This window comes from Pezoporus occidentalis, unplaced genomic scaffold, assembly GCF_034315485.1.
Source record: "Pezoporus occidentalis ecotype Australia unplaced genomic scaffold, CSIRO_AGI_Poc_V1 ctg175, whole genome shotgun sequence".
NCBI classification, from domain to species: Eukaryota; Metazoa; Chordata; class Aves; order Psittaciformes; family Psittacidae; genus Pezoporus; species Pezoporus occidentalis.
Genome location: NW_026913586.1, coordinates 1,573,771 through 1,587,156, shown reverse-complemented (window position 1 = coordinate 1,587,156; position 13,386 = coordinate 1,573,771). Strand labels below are relative to the sequence as shown.

Genomic DNA, 13,386 nt, shown 5'->3' with positions numbered 1-13,386 from the left:
GAGCAACCTGGTCCAGTAGAAGGTGTCCCTGCCTGTGGCAGGGGGTTGGAACTGGATGAGCTTTAAGGTCCCTTCCAACCCAAGCCATTCTACAGTTCTATGGGTCTGTGTGGGTTGTGAAGGTTGCTAGACCCTGTTCATAATGGGAAGACACCAAGCTGAGTTACTCATATGCATATTAGACTTCAGCAGCTCCAGATGAAACTCTCCATGATGGCTATCTGCTGCAGCAGCCAAAAGCTTTTCAGCAATATAGGCCAAGTGCTTTTGGTTTGGGGATGGAAAGATATAGGAAGTATTTTCACATGAAAAAATCTTGGTGCATTAAAGCCTTTCAACAAAAAAATTACCATCTTTGAAGCAGGAATTTAGGGCACAATTTGGCTCTTGTATTTGGAGTGCATCTCATCTTTTATTTTTAAAAATCCTGTCAAATGTGACCAAGTTATCTTATAAAGTACTGCATTTCTTTTACATTCCTTCTGGATCAGAGCTTAGGAAATACAGTTACTGTTTCTTTTCTAGCCATCAGTGCCTGATTTGGTGTACATTTGCAGAGCTAGAGAAAAGCTAACGTGCTCTCTGGCTTGCTTAGGGAGCTGTTGTTGTGTGTTCCTTGTTTTGCTCTGGGGCAGGATGTTGAAATGGCGTGTGGAGCACTTTGTGGTGCTCTTGGTGACCTCAGTGCTGAACGCCTGCATAGTTGGAGCAAACTGATATTGGACAAGTTGAGTGTGCCAGAACTTGGAGGCAGTGTTGGGGGAGAGAGAAAGTCCTGGGAATAAATGCTAGACAAGCTGAGGTCTCATGCAGAAGCTTAGCAGACTTCAGGAGTTTCTTCTTCCAGTCTAATTCAGTGTCCCCAGTAGCTCTGAATGCTCACTGAAATGATGTTTTATCACTGATGGGATTCATTGCATCTTTCTTAATACTTGTTAGCTTTTGTCTGGTGAATGAAGGTATTGTGTACTGACAGTTGTGATTCAGGTCAATAGAATCTGTGTTTTGAACTATATTTGCTTTATAGTCATTTAGAAGGTCTGTAATGGAAAAGCTGGTCATATTAGTCCTTCACAGACATAGTTTAGTGTGGAGCATGAAGGAAATTTCTAAGAGTAAATGTATTTTCAGGAGAAGATTAAGTGGAAATGCACTGAAGGTATGAGAATGAAGAGGAAAGTAAGCCATTGACTAGCCCATTAGAGGAACACCATCTGCATGCTATGCTCAGTGGGGCCTGGAGTATGTGATAATGTACTGCTTAACATTTTTGTATATACATGTGCAGGAAGGGATCAAAGTCTGAACTTAAAACCAACAAGCCATGCTGTTCTGGCATCCCATACCTTGAAGGGTGCTTGTCTTGGCAGCTTGAATGCTTTTTATTAACACTGAGCTGGTATGGGAGCTGCATTATGTGCAAGTTTGTGTGGGTGTGCATACAGATAGAGTGTGTGTACATGTAGGGTCTTGGCATTCCAAACTAGGAGTGTCTGCATTTCACCTTTGAATGTTTAAGGTTAATCTGAAGGTTAACATAAACTGTATATTGCTTCCTTCTGTGCAGTACTGGCAGGCTGCTTCTTGTGCATGAACAGTCAATTCTTAATAGTGCTTCATACCCTAAAGTCATATTAAAGTTTTTGAGAATTTGTTGAGTTACTAGTCTGTCTGACAGCTGCATGCAGGTTGTAAGGTGGTGAAGTTTGCAAAGGATCTAATGATCCAATACCTAAAGTGGGCCCACAAGAAGTCTGGAGAGAGAATTTTGCAAGGGTATGTAGGGACAGTACAAGGGGGAATGGCTTTAAACTGACAGAGGGGATATTTAGATTAGACATTAGGAAAAAGTTCTTCCCTGTGAGGGTGATGAGGCCCTGGCACAGGTTGCCCAGAGAAGCTGTGGCTGCCCCATCCCTGGCAGTGTTCAAGGCCATTTTGGATGGGTCTTGGAGCAACCTGGTCTAGTGGAAGGGGGTTGGAACTGGATGAGCTTTAAGGTCCCTTCCAACCCAAACCATTCTATGATTTCCTAAAGGCAGTATTTGGGAGTTCCCATGTTGTGGTGATTAAGCTTCTTAAATGGATGCTATGTATCTGAAAGTTGTATGGCTGGGATCATATGGTGTCCCAACTTCCTGTTGCACCTCCTTAATCTTCCTCCCAACCTCAAAGCCTTCCTTTCTTTTGGGAAGAGAGCATCTTTTTGTGTGTTAAGGTGTGATGACTTTATTTGTACCTGTCTGCAGTAGTGGGAAGGAAGTTGTGTCGGCATTTTCTTGATGTCTGACATTGCCTGGTGTGTTCCACAAAACTGAAAGACATTGTTATAAACCTTTTCAGAAGACAAACTTAGAAGTAGTAAGTGAGGAACAGCAGAGGGGGAAGGCTGGGGCTCTGCAGTGCTGTTGCAGTTACCCTGAGCTGTATTTCTAACACACGAACTTCTGACCAGAATGTGATGGTTCCATTTGTGTTTGTTTCTGGAGGTGAGATTATTTGCATTGTTGGAAGCACTGTCTTACCAGCTGCTTCTTCAGTCAAAGTGGGAACAGATTGCTTAGTATTTACTAATAAAAAGCTGTTTCTCATGACTTCTTAAGATTTCATGCGCAGAGACTGTGAACAAACACTTTTGCATTCAGCTTTCCTGAAATTTTTTTAGATTGAAACAGTGCCTCTTCTCATGATGCTGTGTTCAGCTGGGGGTGCTTTTTCTTTAAAAAAAGTTTTCCTCCTGTCTCTGAGTATCAAAATCTACCTTTGTAGACCCTGAATTAATTTTATAGAAAATAAAGTATATATTTTGGCACTTTTTTGTGTCCTTGCTTGGTCCCCTCCTCTTTCTTTTGTGTAGTGCTTCTCTTTGGTTTGAACAACTGAATGGCTGTCTTTGAGGCCTCTGTTGTCTGACCTTTTGTTTTCTAAGTATTTTTCAGTGCTAAGAACAGTAAGAAAAATACCATCATCCCATACTTGGCACTTATCAGCATATTGTGCCCCACTCTTTGCTTTTGTTTACATAGGGATTTTTCAACAGTCAGATTTCTGCCTCGCTGTTAACTTGCAGACACTAAATAGTACTGTTGATCCTGCCTCTGTTTTGTTGTTGTACTCACCATATGTTCTGCAGACAACTGTATACACTTACTGCTGATTACATGGATCTTCACCTGCCTCAGAGCACTTAAGACATAGTAATAAAAAGCTAGATAGGGAATTAAAAATGCAGTCTTTTTTCTTCCTTTTCTGTAGAGCTTTTCCACACTGGGAAGTTAATGCCCAGTAAGCAAAGGTGTGAATTACAATGCTTACCTACTTTCTGTTTCTTTTTGGGTGCTCTGCTGCTGTCCCAAGGCTGCTGGGATGCTCCTGGCTTTTTTCCACTTCTATGCTGTGCTGCTGTTGGCGTCAAACAGGATGCAGCCACATGGGAAAGAGTGGCCTTCATGAGCCCAGTGCCTCCAGAAGTGTCCCTGACCCCTGATAACTGTGGGGGATAAACAAGGGGCTTGTGAATGTCTGTCTCTTCAGTGCTTCTTTCTCACTCATGTTTCCCTGTTGCCATTGTTAATTCTGTTTTCTTTCACAGGTGGCCATACTGCCTCTCTGTCTCCCTTTGATCAGTTATTTCAGTAAAAGGACTTCATATTAAGTAATGGTTTAATTAACCGCTAGAAATGTATGGAGTTAACAGCCAGGGACCCCCATTGCTTCAAACCTCTGTAATGCCTGGACAATATCTTTCCCATCACTAGAGGAAGCACCCAGCGTATAGCTTGGAGGACCATGTAGAATGTGGACATAAAAGGGGAGAACATCCAAGAAAGACAGTTCTTCCTTGTAGAAGCAGCTATTCTAGCTGTTATCTGCTGGTAGAAATACTTGAAATTTGCAGCTCAGGAAATAGGCTCAGCACTTACACCATTGCCTCGCAAAACACTTCCATGGATGTTGGCCACAAGGGTGTCTCTGTTATTCTGAACAGAACGCTATGAATGCAAGAAATCAAAGATCAGGGCTCATGGGCAAGCTGCAGAGCAGTCACTAGTCTTTCCTTTGGTTGTTCTGTGTCCCAGTCTGGTGATTGTATGTGATCTCTCTTTCCTGCATGTTTTGATGGCCAAGAATGTTTAGGCAAGTCCTACATTTCCTGCTCTCCAAAATACTTTTCTGCAGCTGCATGTGGTACATCTGTCTTACCAGTGAAAAATACCAAGCAAAAATAGAATTCAGGGTCCATAATGGAAGATACCTTTGAATCCTTCAGCCTGTTGTCTGTTCTTGGAGAGCACTTTTTATGGAGATACAGTGAGTCAAACTGATCACCTTAGTAAGAGAAACCTAAAGAACTTCCTTCTGACTCCTGCCACTGAAAATGTCCATAGGTATTTTTAAGGGAAAAGTCTTCAGCTGTGAAGTCCCTTAGCTACACCAAGGGCTCCACTCTGCCTAGCTTTGACTAAAGCACTAGAATTTCACTCCATTTGTTGAGAGAGATCCCTACAGCTTTTTGTTTGGGGTTCCTTTTTTTGTTTGTTTTAATTCCTCTGCTCTGAAAAAAAGTTGGAGAGAAGTAAAAATGAGGAAGAAATATGAACCCACATCTGTTTGCTTTCTCCTCAGTGAAAGTATATTTCACTTTCATAGTAGGTCTTGAACAAAAATCAGTGTGCACTAATACTGTTCCTGTTACTCCAATAAACCCTCATATATTTTGAGTATTTCATTAGCTACTCTTTTGACAGTGAATTATCATGTCAAGTTTAACTTATATTCATTATTTGACTTGTACTTTGCATAATAGAAAGCTTTATGTTGTGCTTTATAGTATTTGAGTCTTCTGACTTTTACAGGTGCTATTTTCAAGTCTGACAGCTAATGAATGGTTTTGTTCACTTTTTAGACGAGACAAGCTATGGATTTGCATGGAGTTTTGTGGAGGTGGCTCTCTACAGGATATTTATCATGGTATGTCAAGACTAATTCCTTAGAATCTAAGTAAAGCTTATTTTCAAAAAAGGGAGATGATGACAGTGTTTTGTAATCAGAGAGGAGGAATCCTAGATGTGGTTTCCACAATAATCCATTGAAGATCAATTTTAGCTTATGTATTATATAATGGTTTAGGTTTGGTTTTTGAAACAATATTAGCTATAGTGCGTTTTTATTTTGATAAGCAGAAGTTGCTCCATGCAGTAACCATCACTGCTGTGTACCCAGCACCACTCTTTCAAAAGTTGTAAAATCAGACTAGTTCATTGTAAAAATAAATGTTATATCCTGATGTGCTTTCTTACTTCATAGCCATTTTATTTCTGAGCTTTTAAACTTTGCTTTAATATAATCTATAGCACTGTCTATAGATACCTAGATTGGTTAGCACAGACGCTTTTGTCCTTAGTAAGCAGTGATCTTTTGAATATTTGTAGAGCAGTAGTGCCACAATGGCTTTTTTTTTTTAGTGCTGCATGCATGACATCTGAAAAGCAAAGGTGTGATCTGTATTTGCTTTAGGTTTAGGTGCAATGAGTGGTCTAAGAAGCAAGAGCTGTGTATGGATCTGTTGCATAAAGAGAGGATCAGTCAATTGCTAGTTTTCAAGAGACAAAATCAGTTTTGAGGGATTTTATTGCCCTGGAATTAAGATTTGCTTAGGAAAAGAGTATGCTGTGAGTAATGGCCCTGTAGTTCTCAGGTAATGTATTTCAGATGGAAAATCTGTCCACATTTTAAATTGTGAAGATTTTTATATGCTAGTATCTTCATTTTTCTCTTACATGCAGACAGTTTGTATACCAGTTAAAACAGTTAAAACAAGGCACCAATTGGCAAGTTCACACCATGTTTACAATGTAGTCATTTGAGTGTGGTCTCCTTGACCCTTCACCTCTTTGCTAGTGTTGGTAGAAGCACCATGTTTAATAGGCTTTGTTATGTGGAACACCTGTAGAGTAGGAAATGAGCTCATGCCTCATAAATGCCTGAACAGATGTCATACAGGAGCAGTTTCCTGTTGCAGCTGATTTTTGTCTTCACTGCCAATAGAGTGGAAGGTTCTTTCCTGATCTTAATTGCAGTCCAGAAGATCTTATTCTGGTTAACCTAAAGGCCTCTGTAATCTTAAGTCATTTAAGTTAATGAGAATTAAATTTCACAAACATCCGTACTTAGAAATAGGTACTTTGGCTGCTAATATATTTTGGTTTATGTGCATTTGGAGTTTTAATTTCAGAAAAAGATGGACCTACCATCAACACCTGTTTCAAAGATGTGTGTTGCATGCTAGTAATTTATATTATGGTTGTGGGTTTTGTAGAAGCTGAGCAGTCAGGTAGTTAAATCTTTTTTCATTTTTAATGCCCTGCTACTTCAGTTTCCTTTGAGAAAACCCATCCAACTATTATATTTGTTTTCTCTGCAAAACCAGAGAAGCTTGCAGTGAGAACTGCATTTCCTGGTCTTAAAATCCTTTAATTTCAGGATCAAAGTCCAGTGAACGGGGGCAAGTCACAGGCCATTCCTCGCTTGTTGTTCAGTGTTTGGTTTATGGAGTTGTTCAGAATTTAATTGTTTTACTTTATAAGACTTGAGTGAAATGGGACACTGGAGGTAGAGGAAAACCCCTTTCCTTGGGAAGCTGCTGAGCCTGCTGCTCAGGGGGAGAGTTTGAGAAGGTGTGTCATGTGGCAAGCCCAGGAGCAGCAGCTGGTAACTTATGCAGGAAAGAGTTGAAAAGCTTGAGATCAGGTTGCATGGCTGCAGAGAGAGCAGGTGGGAAGGACGGAAGGAGAGAGCAGGTCACAAATAGTAGAAGGAACTTCCTAAGGCTCAAATGGGACTGAGCAGAGTTTGCTGCAGCTCTGAGTCACTGGGTTGAGAGTCCAGCCCAGCCCAGGACAACATGGGTTTGTGCAGGGGAAAGAGTTGTGATTAAATCACTGCTTTTGTTTCTTTTTCCTCTTAATTAGAGATTTGTGTATGGAGGGAGTTAGTGGTTTCCATTCCAATGGGACTACACATTTTTGAGTTTAATAGATGATTGGTGGTGCTCAATCTGGGGGAAAGCCTAAGCACATTTATTCAAGACTTCTTGTGTAAGGTCCTGTCAGTGTGAACGGAAGTCATTGCATTATGGTTTTGGAATGGACAGTATCTTACCTGATTTTGAGAGAATATTTTTTTTCCCTTGCATTTCAGTGACTGGACCACTTTCAGAACAGCAGATTGCCTATGTTAGCAGAGAAACACTACAGGTAGTATCCTCACAGGTTCTTGTGGTTGACTTTTACATTAAAAGCATTAAAAACTAAAAATAAATGCTGCAGAAGTGTGAGATGCCATGGAAGTACAGTGTTTGGGTGGCTTAGCATTTTTCTCAGACTTCTGAGGATGCTCTGTATAATAGCCTAGAAGTGGTTTGCATAATTGCATAACCTTAAATTACCCTGGATCATGTAAAGAAAACTCATCATCTTTCTGCTGTGGCTTTTTTTTTTTGTTGGTTTTGTTTTATTTTTTTAGGAGGGGAAGCAGCATATTTATTATCTCATATTTTGGTACCAATTAGTTATTGCAAGTTTGAAGGAAAATTTAAAGACTGTTTTGCATATGTGATAAGGAAAAAAAGTAAAATTGCGTGTGTACTGAAGATGTTCAGGTTAGTCACCAGCCTATCCTCATTGAATGTGCTAGCTCTCATTTCTTCTTTCCTAAATTAAAGGCTAAGTTCACTAGTAAGACTTAATCAGAAATGGCTTTTTAAGTGGTTGTTGTCTTTCCACACGAGAGCAGTTCTTGGCTTCTGGTGAATGCAGATCTGTTGAATGCCATCAGTTTAGAGCTGTTGCCTCTCTCAAACACTCTCAAGACAGCTCTGTCCCTGAGCCAGCTGCCTTGAATGTCACTTGCTGTCACCCTATGCTATGCCAGAGACTGCTGACATAATTTACAGGACATGTTTTTTTTTCCTTACAGTAAAGATGTGACGCTAGGATTGTTTTGGGTTTTGAACCTTTAAACTGTTTTGCTGTTACATAATCATAGAATGGTTTGGGTTGGAAGGGACCTTAAGATCATGTAGTTCCAACCTCCCTGCCACAGGCAGAGACACCTTCCACTAGACCAGGTTGCTCCAAGCTCTATCCAACCTGGCCTTGAACACCGCCAGGGATGGGGCAGCCACACTTTCTCTTGGCAACCTGTGCCAGGGCCTCACCACCCTCACAGGGAATAGCTTCCTAATAATCTCATTTAAGTCTCCCTTCTGTCAGTTTAAAGCCATTCTCCTTTGTCCCCTCACTACAGGTCCTTGTCAAAAGTCCCTCTCGAGATTTCATGTAAGGCCCCCTTTAGGTATTGGAAGCTAAAAAGCTTGTCCCCATCTTTCTTATAAGCTCTCTTTAAGTACTGAAAGGCTGCAGTAAGATCTCCCCACAGCTTTCTCTTCCCCAGGCTGAACAATGCAAGTCTCTCAGCCTTACTTCATAGGAGAGGTGTTCCAGCCCTTTGGTCATAGTCTGGAATGGAATTTATGAAATCATTATTTGTGTGTGAAGATTTTTTTGTTCATATGTGTAAATTGCCTGTGAGAAGGAAATTAGCTATTTTGTGTTTTCTAAGTGTTAACCATTTCTGTATATTTTAAAGTTGTCTAACCACATGTTTATAATACTCTGACCAAATATAATGTATATAGTTTGTGATATCTTGTGCTTATAATGCAGCAGTCACTTTTCCTAGTTAGAACTCTGAGAATATAAACCATATGTCCATCCATAATAGTAAATGTTAATTTTGCCATCAGTTTCCATCAATCAAGAGTTTCACTTGAATGCCCAAAGCTGTTGTTTGATCCTGATATTCAGAAGCCCATTAAATGGTTTGTTTTCAAAAAAACCCACTTGCCGTCAGTTCTGGCTGGAATTACTGAGGCTGATTCTGAAAATATAGGTCCTTTAAAAGTACCTATCTCCAGGCATTCATGGTGACCTCATTCTTAAAGGGCAGTGGTAAAAATGAGTGTTTTGTCTCTGTGCCGCATCCAGAGATTTAAATGTGAGGAGTGTACATGGGACTCTTCTAGCTAGTGCCAGTCCTTGCAATGGTCTGGTGGATATTTTGGTTTGTTACACTCTGTACCAAAAACAAATCTAGTGCAATTTTTTTGGTCTGCATGCATGCCTGCAGTGAGGACTATGAAAAACCATTGGACCAGCTGGCTATTGTTAGTCGTTTCCTTCAGAGAAACAGGTTAAAACAACAGTGAGTGAGGTGTTTTTTAGTTTATTTAAGGAGTTAAGTTTCATAACTGCTAAGCAGTTCGGCTACACTGCATTCTGTTTTTCATGAACTGACAAAAACATACTCCAGAAACGTATCCTCAGTGGTACTGTTGTCTACTTGTACAATTTTGCTCACTTGAAAATCTCAAGTACCAAGTCATGTAAGTAATTGTTTACTCATTTATTCTGTTGGTATATTTAGGACTATCCACAAAAAGGCTGACAGTTGGAAACAGTCTTATTTTATATTTGCAGACAATTCCATGATGTCTTGCATAAGCTGGCAAACTCCCAATAAATCTCTCTTGACATGGGTATCTGACATGAACATACAGTGTTTATGTTCATGACCTCAGAGTGAGCAAGATGTTTACATGTTGTTTTACCCTGGAAGAGAATTTTGAAGATAAGCCTGAAGTGTCAGAGGTGACATGCTCTGTGATTTGCCACGCAGAAATTTGGGTTCATAGAATTCTTCCAGTATTTAAACTTAGGAGTTTCTAATTTCCAAATTCTGAAATGCTTTGATACTGTCATTGAGACCCAGAGAGACTGCTTAATGGTTCTGCAGAAATCCATGAACTCCTGTGTTAGACCTGATGCTCTGTTTGCTAGCATGCTTCTAGACTTAACTGGAATATGTAATGATATAGGAGATAAGCACAGTTATGATACTTATACTAGCACTAGTTATCCAGTGATCTGACTGCTGAATAGCAGACAATTGGGCAATTTCAAAGTACTTAAATTGATCTAGAAAGGTGAGGGATACCATGTCCAGAGGAAAACTTGGTCAGGGAATGCTTTTCTTACAGCAGATGTGGTGACTGGTATTCTTCACATCTATCCTGTGTTTTAGGTATTATGCTACTACATATATTGAATTTGCACATACAGTTTGAATATGCTGAAATGTAATAATATTCTTCAGTGAGTCATTAAGATAATTGAATTGGATCCTAAATATGTCTCGTAATTAAGTAAGAAATGTATGTGATGAAAAATACTGGACTAAATTATTTAAATATTTTATGCAGGGACTATATTACCTTCACAGTAAAGGAAAAATGCACAGAGATATAAAGGTAAGTAAAAACTGAAGGGAATTCTCATGTTTCTAAAATAGGCTTTATCACCTCTAGTGGGTCTTTACTGTTCTCTATCAATTTTAGGGATATTTAAAAAAATTGTGGTTTTTTCTGTCTATTAGAAAGAAACGGAATTTTCTGCCCAAGGGAAGGAAAAAAATATTTTTTTTAAATGCATACATTGAAATAGTTTGTTCTTATAATTGGAGCCAAACATACTATTGATTTAGACAGTGATATAAAATGTAGGCATGAGCCATTGTCCAGAGCAGTGTGTGTTCACATGGCTGTAAGAGTGTGCTCTATGAAAGAGGAAAGGTTTGGTCTTTCCCACACCTTTCCAAGAAGCTTGATTCAGCTTTCAAAGCTTCTCTTTTAAAGCTTCTCTTTGAGCCAACTGGTGAGCAGAGATGTTGCTCTGGTTTCTTAATTGCTTTTCTTGGTGAGCAGATTGCAGGCCAATCTGCAGGCTGCAGTTCTGGGTGGCTCTTTGAGGCTACTTCTGTCTCCTCCATTGCATGCTAAAATTAGACAAGGTACTGCAAATCAGCCTCTTAACGCTGGCTTACTTAAACCTTCATCTTAAAGTTGAATCAAAGCTATCTTGTTCTGGCTCTGACACTCTGAGTTTCATTGTAGAGCTTCTTGTCGACTTTTTTTCCCTGAGATTTTACTTCTTACTCTTTGCCTTTCAAAACTCTTCCTTGCTCAGACTGCAGCTTAAACTTGGCATGCTTTTTCCTGGAAATCTAACAGTAAATTATCATATTCTTGGGGGGGGGGTGGGGGGGTGGTTTTGTTTGCTTTGTTTTCAGACTGGGGATGCGGTGTACATAGTAGCTCCAACTGCAGAAGCCTTTAATGCAGCCTGATTCCAAGTTGTTCTCGTTGACTGCAGAAGGTCATCTAGGGGTTTGAGCAATCACAAAAAATCATTTCTGAATGAAAGATTACTTTGGCACAAAAATTGAACATTACTTTATAGCATGCAAGATGGTGCTTGTAAGAATACAGTGCATAGATACTAGTCTATAAACTGATGATAAAACATGCTTACAGTGGTTACATTGAGAATTTTTTTATATTTAAAAAAAGGCATTTCTCATTAGTGTGGGAAAATACAATCTTCATCTGGAGATCGCCTGACTGTTGAATTATGTTTGCTTTCCTCTGTAGCTAAGTTATGTATTTAGAGTATGCGTTCTGTTAGTTTTGAAAGGTGAAAAAGGTCAAGAGCATGCTAACCGGACTGTCAGTGTTTACAAAGCTCTGTTTATAAGGCTCATTAACTATACTTGTGCAACATTTGCCAAAATAAGGTGCATTTTACTGCAGGCCAGACTTCTCCCTGAAAAGCCATAATCTGTAAAAATCTGAGTTTTTGGAGGCCCATCTATGCTGCCCTTCTATCTAATTTATGGGGCGGAGCTGTCATTAGGAGCCAGCTCCTGCCTTCACTCTGCTCAACCTGTACTTGGTTTCAGTCTTGAAATCAGGTTTGCTCTCAGTCCTTTTATGTCATGACATTTTAGTACCAATTACCTCTTTGGGTTAGTTTTGATTATTGAGCTGAAGTGAGAGGTGCATACACAGCAGCTAATTCTTCAAATCTAGCACTAACAATCTGCTGCATAAGAACGGAAGTAGTTTTTCTAAACACTTGAATATCAAGGCAGGTCCTTAAGGCTATAGTTATAATTACCATGGCTCTCAAACAAGACAAAACCAGCTCCTACATATGAAAAGAAAATCACTTCCTCTTTGACCTTTACAGTTCCTATTTCCTTTCAGTCACTGTAAATAGAAGAAAGTAAGAATTCATCCGCATAGGCGAATAATCATATTCTGCTTTTTGAAAGGGGTTTTGTGTGCAACAGATACTGCGTAGTACCATAGGCTAAAGAGTACAAGCTAAAAATGAATGAGAAACCCTATATATCCCATTTTCTTTATATGGCAGAATGGCAACTTGCTAATTTCACAACTGTTTCCTTGGTAAAGCTGCAGTTTTCTGGAACATGTGTTCCTTTGTTTGTCTTTGGCCAAGATCTCACATAATTATTTTTTAATACAGTATCCGAGAAATCTGCATGTTTTAATTCACGTGTGCTTACTCTTTTCTTTTAAGGGAGCAAACATCCTTTTAACGGATAATGGACATGTAAAATTAGGTGAGTTAATGCAATTTAGTGTTTATAACAGATTTTTATGTGCTCAAAGAAGCAGTCTCCTGTATTTTGTTTAATGGTGTAGTGGTTCATGTAAAGAATTAGTGGACATCAGAATTCTTTTTCTCTTGCTGGTAACAACTGTGCCGTCCAGTTAGTATCTGAGGAGTAATTGGAGTAGTTTTACAACACTGAGGTAAAACACTTTCTAATGTATAAGGCAGGTAAAAATCAAATCACAGGTTTTTAAAAGTCTTTAATTAGAAATTTTTATCGAAATGTACTTTGAAAGGTTATCTGAAAGAATCTTTTGGATAATAAATAAAATAATAAATTATCATATTAAAACACTGCATGTAACTCCTAAGACTTCTGTTTAAGCCTGATCCTTCTAGATCCTTCCTCTGTTGATGAGGGGCATGTTTGTGTGCAGCCTGCATACTTGGCAGGTGACTGAGAGGAGCTGACTGATGGTATCTGAGATAGACCAGGTTTCCATTATTTGCTTTTGTTATTTATTTTTTGTTAAATATTTCCAGTATGTTTAAGAAACTCACAGTGGGGAAACCAAATTTATGTTCATTAACAATTAATGAGCTACACAGTAGTTATTAACTGTCATTTTGGTTTTGTTTTTGTTTTCTGAATAGCTGATTTTGGAGTATCTGCACAGATAACAGCTACAATTGCCAAAAGGAAATCATTCATTGGCACCCCATATTGGTAACTGTGTTTTACTTGGCCATTAATATAATCATAGCATAGTAATGTTGAAAAATTGCAATAAAAGCATGCTATGTTGCTTTCTGGGTAGACTAATCACTAAAGGCTGCATCTGTCTTTCTA

The 13,386-nt window shown here is 39.2% G+C and overlaps 1 protein-coding gene across 10 annotated transcripts in view; it reads left to right on the top strand.

The window, feature by feature from the left end:
- MAP4K3 (mitogen-activated protein kinase kinase kinase kinase 3) overlaps window positions 1-13,386 on the top strand; it is an 80,613-nt gene that overhangs the window by 14,220 nt on the left and 53,007 nt on the right. For 8 of the 10 annotated variants that reach the window (XM_062614392.1, XM_062614390.1, XM_062614388.1 and 5 more), the window contains exons 4-8: window positions 4,907-4,971; window positions 7,201-7,256; window positions 10,322-10,369; window positions 12,501-12,543; window positions 13,191-13,263. The exons of 1 other annotated variant lie outside the window; for it this stretch is intronic. In XM_062614392.1, coding sequence (XP_062470376.1) covers window positions 4,907-4,971; window positions 7,201-7,256; window positions 10,322-10,369; window positions 12,501-12,543; window positions 13,191-13,263 — 285 coding nt within the window. The remainder of the gene's footprint in view (window positions 1-4,906; window positions 4,972-7,200; window positions 7,257-10,321; window positions 10,370-12,500; window positions 12,544-13,190; window positions 13,264-13,386) is intronic. One more of the 10 variants, XM_062614395.1, reaches the window with a different exon arrangement.